The sequence below is a fragment of the Bradysia coprophila genome, unplaced genomic scaffold (assembly GCF_014529535.1).
Source record: "Bradysia coprophila strain Holo2 unplaced genomic scaffold, BU_Bcop_v1 contig_232, whole genome shotgun sequence".
NCBI lineage: Eukaryota > Metazoa > Arthropoda > Insecta > Diptera > Sciaridae > Bradysia > Bradysia coprophila.
Genome location: NW_023503493.1, coordinates 1,576,461 through 1,599,168, shown reverse-complemented (window position 1 = coordinate 1,599,168; position 22,708 = coordinate 1,576,461). Strand labels below are relative to the sequence as shown.

The 22,708-nt window shown below is 40.1% G+C and overlaps 3 protein-coding genes and 2 long non-coding RNA genes across 5 annotated transcripts; 3 read left to right on the top strand and 2 right to left on the bottom strand.

Annotated features, from left to right (window-relative positions):
* Positions 1-22: 22 nt before the first annotated feature.
* LOC119075828 lies at positions 23-21,301 on the bottom strand. Its single transcript, XR_005087469.1, has 5 exons — positions 21,290-21,301; positions 17,792-17,797; positions 4,984-4,993; positions 199-310; positions 23-140 (listed from the first exon to the last, which is right to left on the bottom strand). It is a non-coding gene; the product is annotated as an uncharacterized LOC119075828 (long non-coding RNA).
* Positions 1,507-6,225, top strand: LOC119075792 (acylpyruvase FAHD1, mitochondrial-like). Its single transcript, XM_037182359.1, has 4 exons — positions 1,507-2,106; positions 5,439-5,550; positions 5,609-5,755; positions 5,872-6,225. The coding sequence occupies exons 1-4, from the start codon at positions 1,562-1,564 to the stop codon at positions 6,220-6,222; spliced, it is 1,155 nt and encodes a 384-aa protein (XP_037038254.1). The 5' UTR covers positions 1,507-1,561; the 3' UTR covers positions 6,223-6,225.
* LOC119075794 (probable tRNA N6-adenosine threonylcarbamoyltransferase, mitochondrial) lies at positions 8,706-11,057 on the bottom strand. Its single transcript, XM_037182361.1, has 2 exons — positions 10,843-11,057; positions 8,706-9,776 (listed from the first exon to the last, which is right to left on the bottom strand). The coding sequence occupies exons 1-2, from the start codon at positions 11,046-11,048 to the stop codon at positions 8,729-8,731; spliced, it is 1,254 nt and encodes a 417-aa protein (XP_037038256.1). The 5' UTR covers positions 11,049-11,057; the 3' UTR covers positions 8,706-8,728.
* On the top strand, positions 11,160-17,495 carry LOC119075780 (ankyrin repeat domain-containing protein 27-like). The gene is made up of 4 exons (XM_037182340.1): positions 11,160-12,022; positions 12,092-12,238; positions 15,689-16,030; positions 16,091-17,495. Exons 1-4 carry the CDS (start codon positions 11,293-11,295, stop codon positions 17,344-17,346), a joined length of 2,475 nt encoding a protein of 824 aa, XP_037038235.1. The 5' UTR covers positions 11,160-11,292; the 3' UTR covers positions 17,347-17,495.
* Positions 21,269-21,834, top strand: LOC119075822. The gene is made up of 2 exons (XR_005087462.1): positions 21,269-21,420; positions 21,481-21,834. It is a non-coding gene; the product is annotated as an uncharacterized LOC119075822 (long non-coding RNA).
* The last annotated feature ends 874 nt before the right edge of the window (positions 21,835-22,708 follow it).

Below are 22,708 nucleotides of genomic sequence, written 5' to 3'. Positions count from 1 at the left end.
GATAGAGACTTACTTTTTTGGCAACAGGGGAAGTTGTGGTGATCATTTTCGAGGCGAGCAAGAGGTTCAAAATGAGCTGATTTTCCGATTACAACGGCCAGCTCTAGTTCGTAATAGATTACACCGAGGTTACGAGGTAACTACAAGAGAAGAAAAAACCTGAAAAACTTGACAAAAGAATTTTCATCTGGGCGTTACGTGAATCAAACTGCCTTCCGACAAATACGATGAGGTTGGCTTGAGAAAAATAATCGGATCATCAGGGCTGGATCCACTCGCAACCACTTTCGAAAGATCGGTTTTGTGCCAACTGAAAGTTAAATGGTTCAAACATAAATGCATCTTGTAAAAGTCAATTGGCTGTGTACACTGTTGGGTAGGTCACGTGAAAACAGATACGCACCCCCAAGACACTCCAATAACAGGCACAAAAACAGAATTTAAATAAGAGGCCTACATGACGCGTCAAATAACGCATGAAAGTTAACAACATTTCGTGCGTTCTTCCTAACTTTTCCTCACTAGTCGGTATGCCAACTTTCAAGTCTGTAGGACTTTCCGTCTGGGCTCCTATAGAGAGACAAACAAACATGAAACTTTATATTATAGATATGCAACTGCGTTACTGACGTTCCATACAAAATAAGAGACCTAAAAAATCTGTTCTTGTGTGTGCCTGTTGGAGTGCGTTGTGATAATTTGGCGAGGGGAGGCGACATTTCTACACGGTCAATATCGTCAGGAACGATAATGTCGCTTTTTGCACAATAACATCGTTTTTTCGATGATAAAATCGTCCATGATGAAAATATCCGCTGGATGATATTATCGTTATTATCATTTTCTGTACGACTTTATCGTTTTTTGGACGATGATATTATCGTCGTGGACGATAGAAGATTGATTTTTCGAAGAAAATAAAATGAAATAAAAAACTCTTCAAAAAACACACTTCAAGCATGAGTGGTACTCTAAATAGAGTACTTTCTGCAGATGACCACTAAGATGACTCGAGCTTAGGGTTTTAGAGGTGTTTTTTGAATGGTGACAGATAGAGACTTACTTTTTTGGCAACAGGGGAAGTTGTGGTGATCATTTTCGAGGCGAGCAAGAGGTTCAAAATGGCTGCCGAAATTTGCATCAACAAATTTTTATTGGCTACATCGATAGATCTTCACTCGGGTATCATTTTGATGAATAGAGTGCGGTCTGAATTTCAGGTTAAGAGCTCAAAACTTTTAAAAGAGTGATATAAAAAAAAAATCTCTACGAGAAAAGTGTGTTGCACCCAATTAGTTCAAACAAGCTGAATGAACATCCGACCAGTGAGTGCTGGATATATTTTTCAGTTCTTTATGTATGATTGATTCGCTCGATTGTTTACTCTCTGAATGAGTATATTGCTTGATATTTAATTAGAAAGTAAGGCATGACTGCCATCGTAACAGCACAACGCATAATGACCCATTCAAAATGGATTTTTTTTACAAGCAAAACGAAGGTCGACTTTTTATTCGATTATGGTCATTTTGTATGCCTCTCTGATCATCAGTTCAATAAAATGTATCGCCACGTACGGTTCACATTAATTCTGCTTGCACTGAGTGCGCTTAACGCCGCAGTAATCGATCCATCCGAGAAATCCTCACACAATTTATATTGCCAAGTGTTCCAAAGCAATGACTTTGGCGGTGAATCATTTCAAATCGCCCAATCGCAAAAAATCAACAATTTCGCACTGTTGACGGAATCGTGGACTGATGTGGGATCGAATCACACCGACCAATTCTATTCGTTCAAATTGCCCGCTTCGATACCCGCTGGAACGAACTGTGTTGTTAAATCGTGTACGGAGGAGAATTTCGGTGGAAATTGTACGGTCTTTAAGCTATCACAAGAACGCATTCAGCCGTATCGTTTAAAGTCGTTCGAGTGTAATTGCTTCAATGTCGATGAAGATAAAATAGTAGAAAATGAGAAGGCCACAGATGTTCACATAAATGGTCAGGCAAGTATGAAGCAAGTCTGCGATGACGGTGACTATTCAACATTTACAAATTTCACGACAATCGGAAAAACGATAGTCGGTGTTGGGCGAAATTACATGTAAGTCAATGCTTTACCTAAGACTGTAAATTTTTGGGGGAAGGTCACTCAGATCGACATTTTATCAGATACGCGGGAATACCCCGTAGTCATTCAAAGAAAGTCACCAAAATCGAATTTGTATGTCGTGGTGAATTTTTAGTATGTAAAGTTTGTCGCCCAAAGATATATAAGTACGGTCTTTGAAGTGCTTCAAGTGTATCCATAGTCTGCGTGACCTCTCCAAAGTTTATAGTCTTGCTTTCACCAAGGTTGAATACATAGGAAGGTCACGCAGACCGCCATTTCATTAGATACGCACCACTTCTGATGATTTTCCGTAGACAAATATTCACCACATCATCACGGCGACAAGAGTTGAAATTTTTGTATGAACATCGCCGAATCGTGGCGGGACATTTCTACACGGTCAGGAACGACATTATCGTCTAGAAAACGACATTATCGTCTAGAAAACGACATTATCGTCTAGAAAACGACATTATCGTCTGAAAAACGATATTATCGTCTAAAAAACGACATGATCGTCTGAAAAACGATATTATCGTTTTCTGGACGATAATTTCGTCCTAAATGACAATATCATCCTGGGCGATATTATCGTCCAGCTCCAACTAAACGTCCTGGTATAATTTCATATATTTTCATCGGATTTACTTTAGTTTTAAGAATTCCTTGGAAAAATAGTTATTTATACACTAGGGTGTAGCGTTTTGACGAAAGTATTTTGTTTTTTAAGGCCTGCGGGTAGGTTCGATGCAGAATGGTCCGCTGCTCTATTAACGCCAGCAATACTAAGAACAATTTGGAACCGTTTTTGTATAAATTCTGTGAAAAATTAAAAAAATTTGGTTTTTCTCGTACCATTTTCTACACACCAGAAGGTCATCGAATCTGCAACCCGGTGAATCTTTACGTCGAGTCTATATTCGTTTGAAGGCTCTTGAAATTCGCTTTAAAATGAGCTATGACACGACTATATTCCTTTCCAGTCATTTATTTTAGAAAGCTTTAAATCCAAAAAAATTCTGAAAAAGTGATGGTCGGGAGCACTTTTTGTAATTGTTCAACGGTGACTCAATTTTTTTTTAATTTTAAAGTATGCCAAATTGAAGCCACAGTCTCTACGATTAATTATCATATACACTTAAGATAAATTTTTCCACACAGCTGGCAGAACTAATCTCACTATGGCTTTGAGACCAAAAAAGTCGGTTTTCAGAGGTGCGCATGGGAGCTTCGAACTTCAAAATTTTTTTTTTTTGGTATTTTCGTGTTCAGTAGACCACCAGAGAGATGGACAAACGGAATTAAGAATATTGCAGGTACAAACTGGCAGCAAATGGCAATGGATCGTACGAAATGGAAAGAAGTTGGAGAGGCCTACATCCATCAGTGGATAGAAACAGGCTGAAAAAGAAGAAGAAGAAGTGGACCATTCTGCATCGAACCTACAGGCAGGCCTTAAAAAACAAAATACTTTCGTCAAAACGCTACACCCTATTATACACCTCGATGACAAATGCTTTTTTAGGCACCAGCTGTGTAGATTGTCACTCGAGGCCGCAGGCCGAATGTGACAATACACATCGTGTGCCTAAAAAAGCATTTGTGCCACCGAGAATTGAAATACGACTCTTTTCAGCATTCATTTTAGTGTTGTAAAGTGACTTATTTCAGCACCCGTTTGATGTGATATTACAACACTCAAAGCAGTGTTGATATGGAATTTGTATGAGTTGTTACAGAAAATGCAAAGCAATGTGATCGATCAAATTTGAAGAGTGATTGTTTACAATGAAAATTATGATTTTTTGTGCTCTTGTCTATTTCAATTCTCGGTTGGCACAAAGCATGATGTGTTACAAGTATTGTAATGTTGATTTTTTCAGCACTAGACCCAAGTTTTCCTTACGAGCGGAGCGACTTGTAACACAACATACTATTGTCATCGAGGTGTATACAACGTTTTTCGCAATAAAGGGAATGGAAAGTCCTACATGACTGCCATAGTACAGTTACAGCTGTATAGCCCCCAGAAAGAAGGAAAAAATCTGCATTTTGGCACCAACTTTTTTTCTAAGACACTTGCAGCACAAAAGTACCGGGTATCATTTATATGTGGAGCGATAGTGAGTGAGGTCACCTACAACACCCCATACTCAGTTCCGTGGAACACCGATGCTGCAGGGAAAGCAGACTCTCCGAACATTTACTATATCTTTAGTCATAACTCTCGTGGATATACTCGCACCAAGCAGTGCGTATACTCTACTTGTAGGTCTTTCCAAGATAATTTAAAATTATTTTTTCTTGAGTTTTGAGTTATTACCGAAAAACTGTTTTCGGTACCTTCTGCCATGGCATGCCATGTCTTTAATTTTGAACACTTTTCACAGAAAATATTATTTTTTTCGAAAAAGTGGAAGATACTTGTTCACTAGAATTGAAAGACGAATCCAACGAGCTATCACTCATTTAAATCGAAGACCGCTTGATCCCAAAGTTGAACATTTCACCTGATGTTTTGGCGATATGACTCTTAATAATTGTTCGGAAAACTGAATTTTTCATTCGAATCAGAGTAATTTCCTTGTGAGAAACGCACTTCAAGCTCGAGTCATCTTAGTGGTCATCTGCAGAAAGTACTCTATTTAGAGTACCACTCATGCTTGAAGTGTGTTTTTTGAAGAGTTTTTTATTTCATTTTATTTTCTTCGAAAAATCAATGTTCTATCGTCCACGACGATAATATCATCGTCCAAAAAACGATAAAGTCGTACAGAAAATGATAATAACGATAATATCATCCAGCGGATATTTTCATCATGGACGATTTTATCATCGAAAAAACGATGTTATTGTTCAAAAAGTGACATTATCGTTCCTGACGATATTGACCGTGTAGAAATGTCGCCTCCCCTCGCCAAATTATCACAACGCACACTCCAATAACAGGCACACACAAGAACAGATTTTTTAGGTCTCTTATTTTGTATGGAACGTCAGTAACGCAGTTGCATATCTATAATATAAAGTTTCATGTTTGTCTGTTTGTTTGTCTCTCTATAGGAGCCCAGACGGAAAGTCCTACAGACTTGAAAGTTGGCATACCGACTAATGAGGAAAAGTTAGGAAGAACGCACGAAATGTTGTTAACTTTAATGCGTTATTTGACGCGTCATGTAGGCCTCTTATTTAAATTCTGTTTTTGTGCCTGTTATTGGAGTGTCTTGGGGGTGCGTATCTGTTTTCACGTGACCTACCCAACAGTGTACACAGCCAATTGACTTTTACAAGATGCATTTATGTTTGAACCATTTAACTTTCAGTTGGCACAAAACCGATCTATCGAAAGTAGTTGCGAGTGGATCCAGCCCTGATGATCCGATTATTTTTCTTAAGCCAGCCTCATCGTATTTGTCGGAAGGCAGTTTGATTCACGTAACGCCCTGATGAAAATTCTTTTGTCAAGTTTTTCATGTTTTTTCTTCTCTTGTAGTTACCTCGTAACCTCGGTGTAATCTATTACGAACTAGAGCTGGCCGTTGTAATCGGAAAATCAGCTCGTTATGTGTCCGCAACGGATGCTATGGATTATGTGGCAGGATATGCCCTAGCGTTAGATATGACAGCAAAAGAAATTCTGGTGAATTTTCATTTGAATTCTCTTAAGGCCAGGTTAAGCCTTAAGCCCGGCCTTAATGAAACAACAAAATGCCTGTCCATCTAATTAACAAATCAAAAATTCTTTCATTCGATTAGAAATCGTCAATTTCAAAAGGCCTGCCATGGACTGTCTCCAAATCGTTCGATGGAGCTTGCCCGATTGGAGCATTCATACCGAAAGCGTGCATACAAAATCCGCACGATCTCCAATTAACAGCCAGCGTTAATGGTGTGATCAAGCAAAATGACAGCACAAGTAAGATGATCTTCAAGATACCGCAACTGATTGCATTTGTCTCCAGTTTTATGACATTGGAAGCGAACGATGTGATTTTAACGGGTACACCGGACGGATTCGGGGCAGTTAAGTCTGGAGATATAATTGAGGGATGGCTGGATGGTAATGTGAACGATAGTTTGTCTAAAATAAAATTTGTTGTTGCGTAGAAAGTGTTGCGGAAATGGGCGGAGTTTCTTTAATATTCATTGTAGTGCGTTACGCCAAAAACACACGGGCAATTTTGCGTTGAAGGGATCGACAATTCTGCTGTGTTTTCCATTGTAATCAGATATCAGTCAAAAAACCCTTAAAGGGTAAATGTGACGCAGGTATCTTACTTACAAAATAACTTATATCGCTGAGGGTGACGCATTCTGTGCCCGTCCGCAAAAGTTTTATCAACACAAGATGAACCCAAAAAATTTTAAAAAGCAAATTTTACAAAATTTAGGAACCAACCTTGTAACCTCTCATTCATGTCGAAAATAACCCTACTTCATCAAAGAGTCCGATGGAAGTTAGGAGTTAGGTAGTGCCAGAGGAGTCATCTGTCATCCCAAAATTTAGGAACCAACGTTGGAACACCTCACTCATGTCGAAAATAACTCAAATCCATCGAAAAATCCGATGGAAGTTAGGAAGTGACAGAGGAATCATCTGTCATCCCAAAATTTAGGAACCAACGTTGGAACACCTCACTCATGTCGAAAATAACTCAAATCCATCGAAAAATCCGATGGAAGTTAGGAAGTGACAGAGGAATCGTCTGTCATCCCAAAATTTAGGAACCAACGTTGGAACACCTCACTCATGTCGAAAATAACTCAAATCCATCGAAAAATCCGATGGAAGTTAGGAAGTGACAGAGGAATCATCTGTCATCCCCAAATTTAGGAACCAACCTTGGAACACCTCACTCATGTCGAAAATAACTTAAATCCATCGAAAAATCCGATGGAAGTTAGGAAGTGACAGAGGAATCGTCTGTCATCCCAAAATTTAGGAACCAACCTTGGAACCTCTCATTCATGTCGAAAATAACCCAACTTCATCAAAGAGTCCGATGGAAGTTAGGAGTTAGGTAGTGCCAGAGGAGTCATCTGTCATCCCAAAATTTAGGAGCCAACGTTGGAACACCTCACTCATGTCGAAAATAACTCAAATCCATCGAAAAATCCGATGGAAGTTAGGAAGTGACAGAGGAATCATCTGTCATCCCCAAATTTAGGAACCAACCTTGGAACCTCTCATTCATGTCGAAAATAACCCAACTTCATCAAAGAGTCCGATGGAAGTTAGTAGTTAGGTAGTGCCAGAGGAGTCATCTGTCATCCCAAAATTTAGGAACCAACGTTGGAACACCTCACTCATGTCGAAAATAACTCAAATCCATCGAAAAATCCGATGGAAGTTAGGAAGTGACAGAGGAATCGTCTGTCATCCCAAAATTTAGGAACCAACGTTGGAACACCTCACTCATGTCGAAAATAACTCAAATCCATCGAAAAATCCGATGGAAGTTAGGAAGTGACAGAGGAATCATCTGTCATCCCAAAATTTAGGAACCAACCTTGGAACCTCTCATTCATGTCGAAAATAACCCAACTTCATCAAAGAGTCCAATGGAAGTTAGGTAGTGCTAGAGGAGTCATCCCAAAATTTAGGAACCAACGTTGGAACACCTCACTCATGTCGAAAATAACTCAAATCCATCGAAAAATCCGATGGAAGTTAGGAAGTGACAGAGGAATCATCTGTCATCCCAAAATTTAGGAACCAACCTTGGAACCTCTCATTCATGTCGAAAATAACCCAACTTCATCAAAGAGTCCAATGGAAGTTAGGAAGTGACAGAGGAATCATGTCATCCCAAAATTTAGGAACCAACGTTGGAACACCTCACTCATGCCGAAAATAACCCAACTTCATCAAAGAGTCCGATGGAAGTTAGGTAGTGCCAGAGGAGTCATCCCAAAATTTAGGAACCAACGTTGGAACACCTCACTCATGTCGAAAATAACTCAAATCCATCGAAAAATCCGATGGAAGTTAGGAAGTGACAGAGGAATCATCTGTCATCCCAAAATTTAGGAACCAACCTTGGAACCTCTCATTCATGTCGAAAATAACCCAACTTCATCAAAGAGTCCAATGGAAGTTAGGTAGTGCTAGAGGAGTCATCCCAAAATTTAGGAACCAACGTTGGAACACCTCACTCATGCCGAAAATAACCCAACTTCATCAAAAAATCCGATGGAAGTTAGGAAGTGACAGAGGAATCATCTGTCATCCCAAAATTTAGGAACCAACCTTGGAACCTCTCATTCATGTCGAAAATAACCCAACTTCATCAAAGAGTCCAATGGAAGTTAGGAAGTGACAGAGGAATCATGTCATCCCAAAATTTAGGAACCAACGTTGGAACACCTCACTCATGCCGAAAATAACCCAACTTCATCAAAAAATCCGATGGAAGTTATGAAGTGCCAGAGGAATCGTCTGTCATCCCAAAATTTAGGAACCAACGTTGGAAAATCTCACTCTTGTCGAAAATAACCCTAATCCATCACCTTCGGCGGTTCATATGCTTTCTCAAGTCTCTCGACCTGCGTGAGACATTATCGTAAAGAAACAAAGAAAAGATGTTCCACAGTGTTCATACAATCTATTTCGTCAATTGCTCCTCAACATTGACAACTTAACCCAATCGCAGCTAAGATTCAGTTGCGCCACCTTATTGACTAGACTCTTTCCGAACGGAGCTTTCGGTTCCACAACAACATCGTCCAAATTGACAGCACGGTAAGTGTCCTCACTATCCAACCATCGTTCCACACCATTCCATGCTATCATCACACCGTTATCGGTACAGTGCTGTTTATTCGGTCGCCATATCTGATATCCCATTTTATCACCGAGCTCGGTCAATGTGTTGAAAATGAAATCGTTGCAAGCGACACCGCCCGAAAACACAAGTCTCCTTCCCGTTTCGTCGCTGATTAGATTGTGAAATTCACAGAATTCCATTGCCCGTTGAGTCCGATGGACAATGTGTTTCGTGGAGATCCTCAACACTGCAGCGCATAAGTTCTCATAATCCGGAATAACTTCGTCCGGAGCCAGGTGATTATTGCGTTCCGATGTTTCGATGAAGCGTTTAGCCTTGTTATTAATACCGGAAAAGCTGAACGAACAATCTTTGTAGCGTGGCATTGGTAACGGAATATCGAACTGATTCACGTTCGTTGCCTTCGAGCTCGCTACCTCAATGGCTCGACCACCGTTCATCCAGCGATATTCCGGTAAATTTCGCAACTTTAGGCGCCTTGCGGTTTTATCGAACATATCGCCCGGCGCCTCGTCCACCGTTTCGCCCAGCATATAAAACTCTTGCACTCCTTTCACCAATGTCAAAATGCAGTGACCACCGGATGCAAGCAGACAGAGAAACGGAAACGGAATTATGTTATTCAGTCGTGCGGTCAATGCGTGCGCTTCCATGTGATGAATTGGTATAAATGGCTTTTGGTACGTTCGGGCCAAATGTTTCGCATATCTAACACCAATCGTGAGACTTGCAACAAGACCAGGGCGATTGGTAACCGCAATTGCATCGACATCATCCGGGGTTAAATTGGCTTTGGTAAATGCGTCCTTCACAACTCGTTCAATGTTCTCTCTATGCAGATCAGCAGCAATCGGTGGAATTATTCCTCCATTCCTAAGGATACAGTGGAAAATATCGTCAGTTGCTATGGCGGAGTATGACGAGGGGGGAAATTACGGAAAGACATGTCCCGGAAAGTCATGTTACGAAAGTACCTTAAAATCCCGGAAAGTTTTCAAAAGTCACGTCACGAAATTGCCGGAAACTCTCTCAAAGTTACGAAAAGTCACGTCACGAAAGTTTCGGAAAAACTCGGAAAGTTATCGAAGTGGACGGAAACGTACGGAAAGTCACGTCATGAAAAACACGGAAATTTACGAAAAGTCCCGTCACGAAAGTACCGGAAAATCTCGGAAACTTATGAAAAGTCACGTCACGAAAGTGCCTGAAACTCACGGAAAGTTACGGAAAATCATGTCACGAAAGTGTCGGAAACTCGTTCAAAGTTACGAAAAGTGCCGTCACGAAAGTACCGGAAAATCTCGGAAAGTTGTCGAAAGTCAGTGAAAGTACCAGAAATGTACGGAAAGTCACGTCACGAAAAGCACGGAAATTTACGAAAAGTCATGTCACGAGAGTACCGTAAAATACCGGAAAGTTTTCGAAAGTCACGTCACGAAATTGCCGGAAACTCGTTCAAAGTTACGAAAAGTCATGTCACGAAAGTACCGGAAAAACTCGGAAAGTTATCGAAAGTCAGTGGACGGAAACGTACGGAAAGTCACGTCACGAAAAACACTGAAACTTACGAAAAGTCCCGTCACGAAAGTACCGGAAAATCCAGGAAACTTATAAAAAATCACGTCACGAAAGTGCCGGAAACTCGTTCAAAGTTACGAAAAGTCCAGTCACGAAAGTACCGGAAAATCTCGGAAAATTTCAAAAGTGACACGAAAGTCATTGGAAGTACCGGAAACTCCGGGAAGTCACGAAAAATAACAAAACAAATTCGGAAAGGACGTCATGGACACAGTCAACAAAAACACATGGAATTTCAACGACATCAGGAAAATCCCGGATTTATTCAAAACGTCACGGAAAGTCAAAGTCCTGGACGCCGTTTTTCTAAGTACTATCCCCCCTCGAAGTATGATTGCTAGCTATTTGCTTCATAACATACCGCAAGTGTTGGTTCAGTTGTGAATGATGTGATTCGCCTAAGATTGTCCCATTTCTACTTATAATTGCGGCTCCTGTGTCATCGCAACTGGTCTCGATGCCCAGTATCAGTGGTCGTAACGTTGGTCCGGATGTGCAGGTTCTTTTATTGAGTAACTGAAGCGATCGTAACGAAGCTATGTTACCGTACCTCAACATCCTCAACATGATGCAATGTTTATTGTTTATGTCTTACAAATGTCAGCTGTCAAGACAGCTGATTCGGTTTCGTTAAAATTGCTATTTCATTCAATGAGACGCTAGAGGCGCTGCTGACAAGACAAGATCTGTCAATGGAAAAACATCAACACAACGAAACGAAACAAAAACTAAATACGACGTCACGAGAACTACTCGCATCACCATCTCCAAATGGAAAGAAACCTTTTAAACGCCTACACGAAACGAAACCATGGATCTGTACTTTCAATACGACGAAAATCTGTCCAACAACGAATTCTTCAAGAAGCTCCAATCGGAGCATAAGATAATTATCGACACAGCGCCGCTGGAAAACTGGATCGTTTTAATACCACGGTCCAGCACCCTGCAACATCAAACGGAAAATTTGACCGATCCGAATTTCATACTGTCGCACATACTCATCCCGAACGAAGAGCTGCCGAAGACGCATTTCACCAACCTGCTCGGACATGATATCCGCTTGGAGGGACAGAAATTGGTGAACAAATCGGGCCTGGAATCGATCGTACTGTTCGAGGAGGTGTTCTACACGAAAACGTTCATGAAATACAAAGTGTGGTGCATTGAATGTCCGCTGTACGGTGACCGATTGCCCATGACCACCGGCATATTTATCGTTCGTGACCTTCGCGATGCCATTGAGTTGATATGGAACGAGACACAATCGAAAACCGTTTTTCGGAAAATCGACAACGCATGCACAGCATTCACGAACCAGCACAAAAAAGCGCATGAAGGCTTAGATAAGCTGCAGTCGTCAATTCAATTACTCTACGCCCATTGCATTCAAATGTTAATGCTCAACAAGCAGCTGAAGGAGAAATGCCGTCAGGACCTGCATTTCTATAAAATCTTAAAAATTGCCCTGGAAACGTACGTGATGAGCAATTTGTACGATTTTTTGTTCGATGCGATCTGTGTGAACACTTTGGAAGACGGTATGTGACCCGTCACAGACTTTTTATGTGTTTGCCGCTTTGATGAGTAATTTTGAATTCCCGTCGCAGGTGAACTGTTCAACAAGAAGGTGCGCAACTTGACCCAGGTTCATTTATCGTATTTTGGCATCGATCAGAAGTGCAGCGATTTGGTGACTAGCGTTCGAGCGGAATTGCTGAAAATCGAGGATTATTCGACTGCCGTGGAGAAAATGGGTGAGATTTCTTAATGCTTGAAACGGGCTTTCAGCCCGAACGGGAACTAATATTTCGGGTTCGTGCCGAATTTGACCTAAAGTTAAAATTTAGGATTTCGGGTTCAACCCGAACCGGAGGTGAAGTTTCACTTTCAGAGGTGAATTTCAGTGCAGCGCCATGTTTCGTTTGGTGTTGCGCTAACGATTTCTATAGAATTGATGAAATTTGTGCTGAATATGATCGCATCGATGTTGAAAAAGTGTTTAAACTCAGCGAAAATTCCATTGAAACCGCAAAGTGCTAAAATCAAGAGAACTTGCGCTGCACTCGAAATTGACCGGAAAATTGGATGCTTGCAAATCCGCAGTCCCGTATTACATTCAGGGGTGTATGATCTTTGGTCTAAAGCATAATAGAACAGGGCGCCAATTCTCGTGAATTTAAGAATTCGTAACTTGACAGCTGTCACCTTAATGCTATGAGTCGTCCATACGATTCGTAACTTTTAAGGCGACAACTGTGTCAAGTTACGAATTCTTAAATTCACGAGAATGGGCCTTCAGGCAGTTCTGCTGTTGTCGTTGATGCAGAATTGTTGTTCCTAGTCACTTTGCATCAGCCAAACACTTATAGTCGATTCACAGCACGTCTCATTACCTGTACTCTGTTCGTTCTATCATAGAAGTACTTGAAATACTTACCTTGGAAGCTGCGGAAATGGACCAAGAAAATCGCCCTTTCTGACCATTATTTTGATATTTTGCTTTTTGATATGAGCTTTGTTTGAATGTCTTATGTAGACTCCCACTGACTTGATTAAAACAAAGAAATCACGTCCCTGTTTGCACTAAATGCATCATGCTAGAACGAGTTTTCTGATATTTTCGTACCGCTTCCATCAGCGCTGTGTAAAATAATAAAAATTTCGCAGAATTTTCGATTTGCAGTTTGTTCGCCTTTCGAAAACATAATTTTTGGATTTATCAGAATTTTCAAAGTCATCGATGTTCCCAGTCAATTAAGCCATTCCCAGTCTATGATATTTTGGCGCAAAATTTGAATTCTTTCAGAGATTTTCAAATTTTGCGCCAAATATCATAACCTCAAAGCTTCAGTTTGTCGCACAGCTCACCACTGGCACAGTAAAAACAAATCGGTAATGAGAGAATCTCAAAAGTAGAACCATAACCAGTGAAACTACTAAATAATGATCTAGCCCCTAATCCTTCAGGGGTTGTTAAGGCAGATTGTTATCATAACCTCAAAACAATTGACTGGGAAACATCGGTAACTTTTAAAACTCTAAAAAATCTCAAATATGTTTTTAATAAACGCACTTCAAGCATGAGTGGTACTTTAAATAGGGAACAGAAATTTGACGGTGTATCATACAAACGTAAAACATTGCAAAAACATTTTCTTGTAAAATATAGTAGTTTCTGCGGCTGACCAACCTCTATGATCACTTTTGCTTGAAGTGCGTTGTTAGAACTTAAAAACCCTACTATAGCTACGCTTCAAGTTTTATCCATTACCACACTTTCCTGACGAGGTCTTTCTAACGAGCTCTCATTCACAAAAATCTCAACACTTTTAGATTGAGGAAATTTTCGGTAAATTTTATCATTTTTTGTAGCGTTTTATGAAGCGTTGCAGCGCAATTAGCATAGAACGCTACAAAAAATGATAAATTTGAATGAAAATTTCCTCAAATTGCATCAAAAAATGGTCCAACTTCAACAAATGGTGGTTCTTTGGAAAAGATCTCGATGAGTTCTGGGATTACGCTGTATTGCACACAAATCACGTCCCTGTTAGCACAAAACGCATCATGCTATAACGAGTTTTCTGATATTTTCGTACCGCTTCCATCAGCACTGTAGCCTTCGAAAACATAATTTTGGATTGATCACAGTTTTCAAAGTCATCGATGTTCCCAGTCAATTAAGCGATTCACATTCACAGTCTATAACATTTTGGCGCAAAATTTGAATTGTCTAAGTAAATGTTTGGCTTTGTTGTCTAATGTATGTGGACTTTGAAAAAACTTTCCTAAGTCCACACACGAGACAAAAAACCCAAACATTTTTTTTAGCTTGTGTGGGAGCAAAACGACAGACAGCCAAGAGTCTGCATGGCTAGTGATGAAATGAAAATTAATTTTCAATTATGATTCGCTAGACTTGTTCGTGTGCAAATTGATATATGGCATTACCTACCGCCCATATATTTACCTTGGTCAAACGTACCTTAATTCGGCAAGGGATTTTCAAATTCTGTGCCAAAATATCATAACCTCAAAACACTTTGTTGACAGGGAACATCGATTAATTTTAAACTCTAAAGACTCTCAAATGTCAATCTCAGAACCAAAAACCCCAATGTAGCGTTGCTTCAAGCTTTATCACACTTTCCTGACGAGGTCTTTTTTAACGAGCTCTCATTCACAAAAATCTCAACACTTTTAGGTGGAATTTGAGGAAATTTTCGCTTTATCATTTTTTATAGCGTTTCATGAAGCGTTGCAGCGCAATTAAAATGGTCAAATTTATCCTGTTTGTTCGAACTCTCCAAGACCTATACAACGAGCTATCGCTCAATTTTAGCAAATTTTCCTTCCCAACTTTTTGCGCCTAACTTCAAATCCTCATGTCTACGGAACGAGTGGTCCAAATGGAACCAAATTTCATCCTACTTTCGAGTGCTCGATTGAAACTAGGGAATAAGATGAAATTTGACATAGATGGGTTGTGTGATGTTGTCGCAAATTTCCTCCGAACTATCCATTTCCCTCAAGAATTTGTCCTGTGAAATTTCCTAAAATCGATTTTTCCTGACACGCAATAGCAGGTTGAAAAGATCTGAAAAATGTTATGTTCAACCATTTTAATTGCGCTGCAGCGCTGCATAGTACGCTACAAAAAATGATAAATTTGAACGAAAATTTCCTCAAATTTCAACTTCAACAAATGGGGTTTTTTGGAAAAAGTCTAGTCGAACTCTTGGAAATTACATTGCCGTACTGGCCCTATGAGCGTTCGGGCGGTTCCCGAAGAGCCATTTGATTTTTGTATGGATAAAGAGCAACGAAGGGCTTTTGAAAAAAAATAATCATAAAACGCCCGAAGGTCTTTCTTGAGTCAGTCCGGCACTGGATAGGGTAAAATTTGAAGAAATCTGAGTCGCAAATGTTGATTTTTGAATGCTACTCATTCTTCTTGATGAAAGAAAAGCACCGCACCGCATGCGAATAAAATGTAAAAAAAATGATCAAAAAGGTGGTCCATTCCCGCAGCTCCCACCGACAAAGTAAAGCTTCTTCAAGTCGATGAAGTTTGGTGTTCAAATCGACAGTACCTCTAGGACAATAAACAAGAGCATGTCCCTCCCTCATTGCCCATTACACAAAAAAAATTGAAATCAATTTGCCGTGTCAGCTAAACCAACAAAACCTTTTCCAAATTCCAGCATGTCTTCGTCGAGCACTGAACGGTACATCGAGACATTCGCCGAAAAATCTCTGTGTGGACGAGCTGATATCGATACTGGTGTTTGTCATCATCAAATCCGGTCTGACCCATTGGTTTGCCACCTTTACATTCCTCAAAGATTTCATTCTGAACGATCTCACTGGACTGTCGGACAAGGGAGCCGATTCGTTTCTGATAACAACACTGGAAGCAGCCATAGTTTTCATCAAAACATTTAACGAAACGAAACGACCCGTCGATGGACCCATTCCGACGGTGGAACCACGCAGCAAATTTACGTCGAAATTCGATTTCATTGACAATCTTCACAGTCACATCCGTGAGTCGTTTGGTTGAGTGATTCAGACAAGTATCGTTACTGACGACACAATTGTTTCAGGTGCGGGTCACGAGCCAGAAGTTCTGCGACTTTTGACGTCGGAGAAAGACATCGAAATTGTCAAAGAAAATCCCTCGTCGGCTTCCCTATGTCATCCGTTGTGTGATTGCGAAAACTGTTCGGCCATCATTGAAGACAGACCCAATGTAAACACTCCGAATCGCAACGGCATCACCCCATTACATGTCGCATCGATGAACGGTCTACCGAAAATGGTGAACTTATTGTTAGCCCTGGAAGCGGACTTAACCGCAACCGATGAGAATAACTGGACAGCATTGCATTACGCGGCCGCTAGAGGTCACCAGAACGTGTTGCTATTGCTGTTACACGCTGGGGCTGAGATCAATTGCCAAACGAACGACAAATACACACCGCTCCATTTCGGCTGTTTGAATGGTCATCTGGGATGCGTAAAGGCGCTCCTCTATTACTCTGATCACGTTAAGGTGAAAATTGACAAGAATTTGCCCAACAAAATGGGCGACACGCCGTTGCATCTGGCTTCGAATTGGGGATTCGTCGAGATCATCGAAACGCTGCTCGAGTACGGCGTAAAAATCGATCGCATCAACCGTCTCGGACACACTGCATCGGACTATGCGCACAACAGTTTCGTCACCGAATTGCTGCAGCACACATTCGTGATGGTCGACGACGATGATTCGACCAATTCGTGGGCGAACGAATCAAGTAGCCGGAAAGTGGAACTCTTTCGCGGATACATCGACGAAAATGCACTGAAGGCCGACATGGAACTGCACCGGAAGACGGACAATGATAAAATCATAGCCGCAATTCGAAATGGTGATCTGAAGCTGGCCTATTACTTCCTTGGACTGGAATTCCACCAGGAAAATGTTGCTCGTCGATTGTGTCATCCACTGTGCACATGCGACGCATGCTCGACAAGAGATGCTACGAAGGATATCAACGAGAATAGCTACCAAAGCAATCCGTTGATTGACATCAACGGTTGCAATGCGGAAGGTGTTACTCTATTGCACGCTGCTGCACTCATCGGAGACATGAATCTCGTACAGTACCTATTGGGACAGGGGGCGTCTGTCGATGCGAAGACGATAAAGAACGAGACGGTTCTGCATTTTGCCGTTCGCAGTAAATCATCGGCGGTAATTGACTTGATTTTGAGCAGAGTCGATGGCGAGACGTTATGCAGCGCCGATGTTGATTTGAATGCAACAGTACGCTCGGTTGATTGGAAAGATCAACCGAACTCTACTGCCTCAGTGTGAAGTATCCGTGACTGCTTAAAGTAGGTCATGTGAAGGTAAGGAATCCAGTAACCGTATAACTGTTTGAACAACACAACGAGTCAAAATTATAATTATTCCATAGATTAAGGACTTAGAAGATTAAAGTTTTCAATTTTTTACACCAAAAATGTTCCGATTTTTTCTTCTCTTTCCCAATTGGTGTAATGAGCTTTTATGCACTGTAGTGCGCAAATATTCATTTTGCGTGCGTAAATATGCATTCGATGAAGTGTAAAATGCTACAGTACATAAAATCTTGTTGCTAACTTGTGCCTAAACTGGAATTTTGCGCATACGATGTGTTGTCAACCTCGGCTTCGCCTCGGGTTGACAATTGTCACATCTATTGCGCAAAATTTCCATTTAGGCACATGTCAGCAAAATAGCTATTTTCAACCCATAGGGAAAAAGTCTCTAAAGGAACTCGTTTCTCTGCTTACTCTCGCGAGAGTCATCCAGTTTTCTATTAGTTTGTCCCACGTAGATTTTACCACAGGCGCAAACCACCACGTAGATCAAATTGGATTGATGAATTTTCGGAACTTTGTCTTTCAGCTTCGAATACATGTTCTGTTTTAAGGTATTTACACCTCTGCCAACTATTCCCCCGTTGTACTGTTTGAAAAGCGTTTTGATTATATCAAAGAGTGTTGGATTTCCAATTGAATCATCTAGTAGACTTGTGTAAAACTCTAGTATGCCTTTATGCAATCGAGGCAATCGAATTAGTTCTCTTATATTAGTCGATTAGTTTGGACGTCTTTCATTAAAATTATTTATATTTTGTATCCTCTGCGTTTGTCTGTTTGCCTGGAAACTCTGGATAACTAACAGGGTATGGGCCCAGAGTACGCGGACGGAGGATTACAGAAAATTTAGAGATTTCACATGGTCGAATTAAAATTACAAAATTTGTGACAAAACTTGGAAAGGAATCAATTGGAAAATGTTTGGAACTAAAATGATTTGTTGAGCAAGGAACAAGCGGAACATCCGATATCAGTGGTGTTGGGAGTGGCGTAAGCCATAGTCCAGCTGATAATCGTGAAAAGTGTGGAGGTCTGGATTGGTAGAAACAATAAATACGGTCGATGTCGGATTTGAGCAATAGATGTGAGCCAGAGGAACGGCAAAAGAATTGAGCAACAGATTTGAGCCACAGGAAGAGCAATAAAATTGAGCAATAGATTTGAGCCACAAGAAGAGCAATAAAATTGAGCAACAGAATCCAAATCGGAAACATTATAAAATTGAATCTGGAACCAATCGAGATGGGGAATTAGGAGGATCGTTAATTGAAGAATTACATTTGCAAGTTGTAGGAAGTGTTACGAACATGGATTGAAATCATTTGAACGGAGTAAAAGAAAATGTGAACTTATGAAAGTTAAGGAGGTGATCCGGACGATTCAATTGAGGAGGTGTGTTGGATTTCCAATTGAATCATCTAGTAGACCTGTGTAAAACTCTAGTATGCCTTTATGCAATCGAGGCAATCGAATTAGTTCTCTTATATTAGTCGATTAGTTTGGACGTCTTTCATTAAAATTATTTATATTTTGTATCCTCTGCGTTTGTCTGTTTGCCTGGAAACTCTGGATAACTAACAAAGAGTCCATCAACGTACGGAATGGAAACGTATTTTTTATCAACTGTCGTTTTGGAAACTTTTGGCTGCTTCAGTTTTTCCAACGTCCTTTCGATGGTGGTAACCAATAGTTTTTCAGGATAGCCATTATCTTACAGAGTTTCCACAATCAACTTTTCATTCTTCTTATAGTGGACCTGCCTAGGCTGAAAAAAGGGCTTAATTGTGCATCTTAGAAAATCGTTCTAACGATTAGTAGGTTGTTCCGTTTCGATACCTGATTCTAAATTGATGTGGGGCCAAGACGGCAGCTCAATGGTTCTCTGGTGAGCGGCCGTTATGTCACTTTTTAGACCCGTACGAAGTACTGGGGTCTTATAGGTTTACGCATACGTTTGTAACACGTCGAATTGGACTCCCTGAGTAAGGGGCCGTTCATAAATTACGTAACGCAAATACCCGGGGGGGGGGGGGTGTTGACCTGGCGTTACGGTCCATACATTTTTTTTAAAGTTCCATACATTTTAGCGTTACAGACCCGGGGGGGGGGTCTGAAAATTATCAATTTTTGCGTTACGTAATTTATGAACGGCCCCTAAGGGGAAATGCCAAATCCGCGAAAAAAAAATGTCCGTCTGTCCGTCTGTCTGTCTGCATGATAACTTGAGTAAAACGCATCCGATTTTGAAAATTCTTTTTTTTCCCGTTTGGTAATGTCAAAAGACAGGCTAAGTTCGAAGATGAGTGATTTTGGATCGACCCCTCCCGAGATGTGGCCCAATAAGTGCTTTACGGTTTTTCGAAGATATCTCCGGACATTTAAACGTTAAACTTGTAAGTGATACGTCAAATAAAAGGTATTTACAATACCGATCGACAAAAAGTTTATGGAAATCGGATGACAGACTCGTGAGTTAGACCCCTTGGTGTGGAACAGGCACAGGGCGGCAAGCAGTTTTTGCTTGTAGGTCGGCCACATTTGAACATATTTCGTCTGTTTTAGCTTTATTAGATAGGTATTGACCGTACCAATCAGGGAAAAAAAAGTTTTTGAAATTATGTTCTCCGGAGCGTGAGCTAGGTCTCTTGGAGTGAGCTCTTATCTGGCTACTCGGCCGTACAGTGAACGTGGAGTATTTTGTCAATATCTCGAGAAAATTTTGACCGAATTTCATGAATTTTTTTTTTGTTTGAAAGGTATTAACGAATATAAAGCGTCGGTACTATTTCCGGTCTCCTAACAAAATAACTGACGGCTGCCATATTGGATTTTATTAAAAGTGAAATATCTTGGGGAAAATGGTACTTAGAGAGTTTCTGTTAACATGGAAATAATTTGTTATGTGTGTGGGGTTTCAGGGATTCCATATACGGACATCTATATATACCTATATACAGCTATATTGAGCTATATACAGGCATATAGAGCTGTATAATACCATATATTTATCTGTGAAATGTTTATTTACAGTGAAATATAGGTAAATATAGCGGTATATAGCTGTTTAAATAGGAATTTATGAAATTTGTCTTCGTATGGGGCTGTCTATATTGCCTCCGGCAATTTAGTTGTATATGATAACAAGGCAAAGAGTGGATGATGTAAGTGATTTTAAAGGGAGAATAGCTTTTCAGCAGAGAAGAAAATGAAGTAAGAGAAATGAAGAGTTTCACATTAAAGGCTTTTGATGCGAATAGGTGTTTCGTACGGGTCGGCGTTAGATATGTTTTTCCAATGTTCTTCATGTAAAAATACATCGAAATTATTATTTATTTAGAATAAATAATTACACGTATTCTGTATCGATGTTGTATTGCTTGGTTCAGACACGTATTTCCATGACAATCGACTTAAAGTTGTATTTTCTGTTAATTTCAGTAACTCAAGGCGTAAACGAGTTTCATATTAACACGGAAACATGCTCCTGGTCCAGAATTAAAGGATTTTGAAGGATCTCTGAGTTTTTTTTTTGGATTCTCTTCTGTATTTATTGAACTGTTGAGATGGTAGTGGGTCAGTTCCTAAAGTTATGTCACTGCACATGTACAATATGTTCCCAGCTCTAGAACGTAAGTATCATGAAGGATTTCTGAGGTTTTATTGGGTTCCCTTCTGGATCTGGACTCTTTTGTATGAAGGATGTGTTTTAAAGTTTCCACATAAAAAAGCCAGATAACAAATCATATCGTTACAAGTGTACATTCAGAAGCGTTTTTCTGTGGCTTGACAACAGGAACTTATTATTAAATTAGCAAAAAAAAAGTATGATTAAATAACGCGTTTGCATATTTGTGTGTTAGTTGCGCAATCTAAATGTTTGCTCAGATGTAGACGATTTTAGCTTTAGTAATAGCACACTCTGGATCATTTTCACGCTCAGTCAGTTTTTGTTAAGCAAAGGCGAAATATCGACATGGCAATGAAAATTTTATTAATTATTACTTTGGCATATGTGGCAGGAACAGTAAGGTTTTTCAACTTAAAAATGTGACAGTCACTTTAACTTACGTTGTTAAACCGAAAGATCTATGCCGCTACGACCGCCAAACCCAAAACTACCAGTTGTGTCGCTTGTCGGGGTTGTACAACTGCTGCCAATTCTACTTTCAATCTTACGAGCTGTGGCGATTTCATGAAAAGTCCGTCCAACACACCCGGCGGCAAAGTAAGGATAACATTCGGTATCAATGTTCCGATACTCGGCAGACTTGGTTTGATTACATGCGTTGCTTGCAACTTTACTGTTGGCTCGTAGAACTTGAACAACTAATACCTACTAATTACCGACTGGAATGAGAGCCCTCGATGGGTGTGTTAAGATTGGTATATTATGTTGTTGACAAATAAACGTTTCTACTAGGGATTGTCGCCCGCTTAACCGTTGTATTTGTTTTGGTTTCTGTTTCTTGTATATTATCTTGCCTACACCCTATTTTATCAGTGGCAGATTAGCCTAATGACCAATCTACCAGGCACTGGAGAAAAGATGGGGCTCTGAAAAAACGAGTTGCCGACAAAATTGAATCAAAAGGTTTCTTGAAATCGAAAATGCCTCACCAAACTTTTAGTAGCTAATCTCCATGGAGTTTTCATTTCCAATCTTATGGTTTCTTTGTTGGCGTGTTTCTGTCTATCTGTAGGTCTTTCATGGTTTTGAGAAACAATAAATTCGTAGATCAACAAAAGAAGTAAAAGAAGTTGGGTATATACTTGCCCAGAGTACTTTAACCATTACCATAATATCGATAAAGTCATTAAATCTATTTCATCTTTTCGTTGAAACTCATCTTGTTTCAAATAAAATCTTTTACTTCATTTATTTTAACACACACTTTTCTATATAAAACTGTACAAAACCAGAGCTCACCGCTTATTTTTGTCATTGTTAACGATAACAAATGACTGGCCGTGCCCAAAAGTACTGGGTTCATTTATATGTGCAACGATAGTGGGTGAGGCCAGCTACAACACCCCGTACTCAGTTCCGTGGAACATCGAAGCTGCAGAGAAGGCGGACTCTTCGAACATTCAATATGTTTTCAGTCTCGTGGATCTACTAGCACCAAGCGGTGCGTATACTCTACTTGTAGGTCTTTCCAAGGCCGACATTCGTACAACATTACAACAATTTAAAATAATTTTTTCTTGAGATATTGTCGAAAAACTGTTTTCGGTACCCTCTGACATGTCTTCACTTTTGAACGCTTTTCACAGAAATTATTTTTTTTTTCGAAAAAGTGAAAGATACTTGT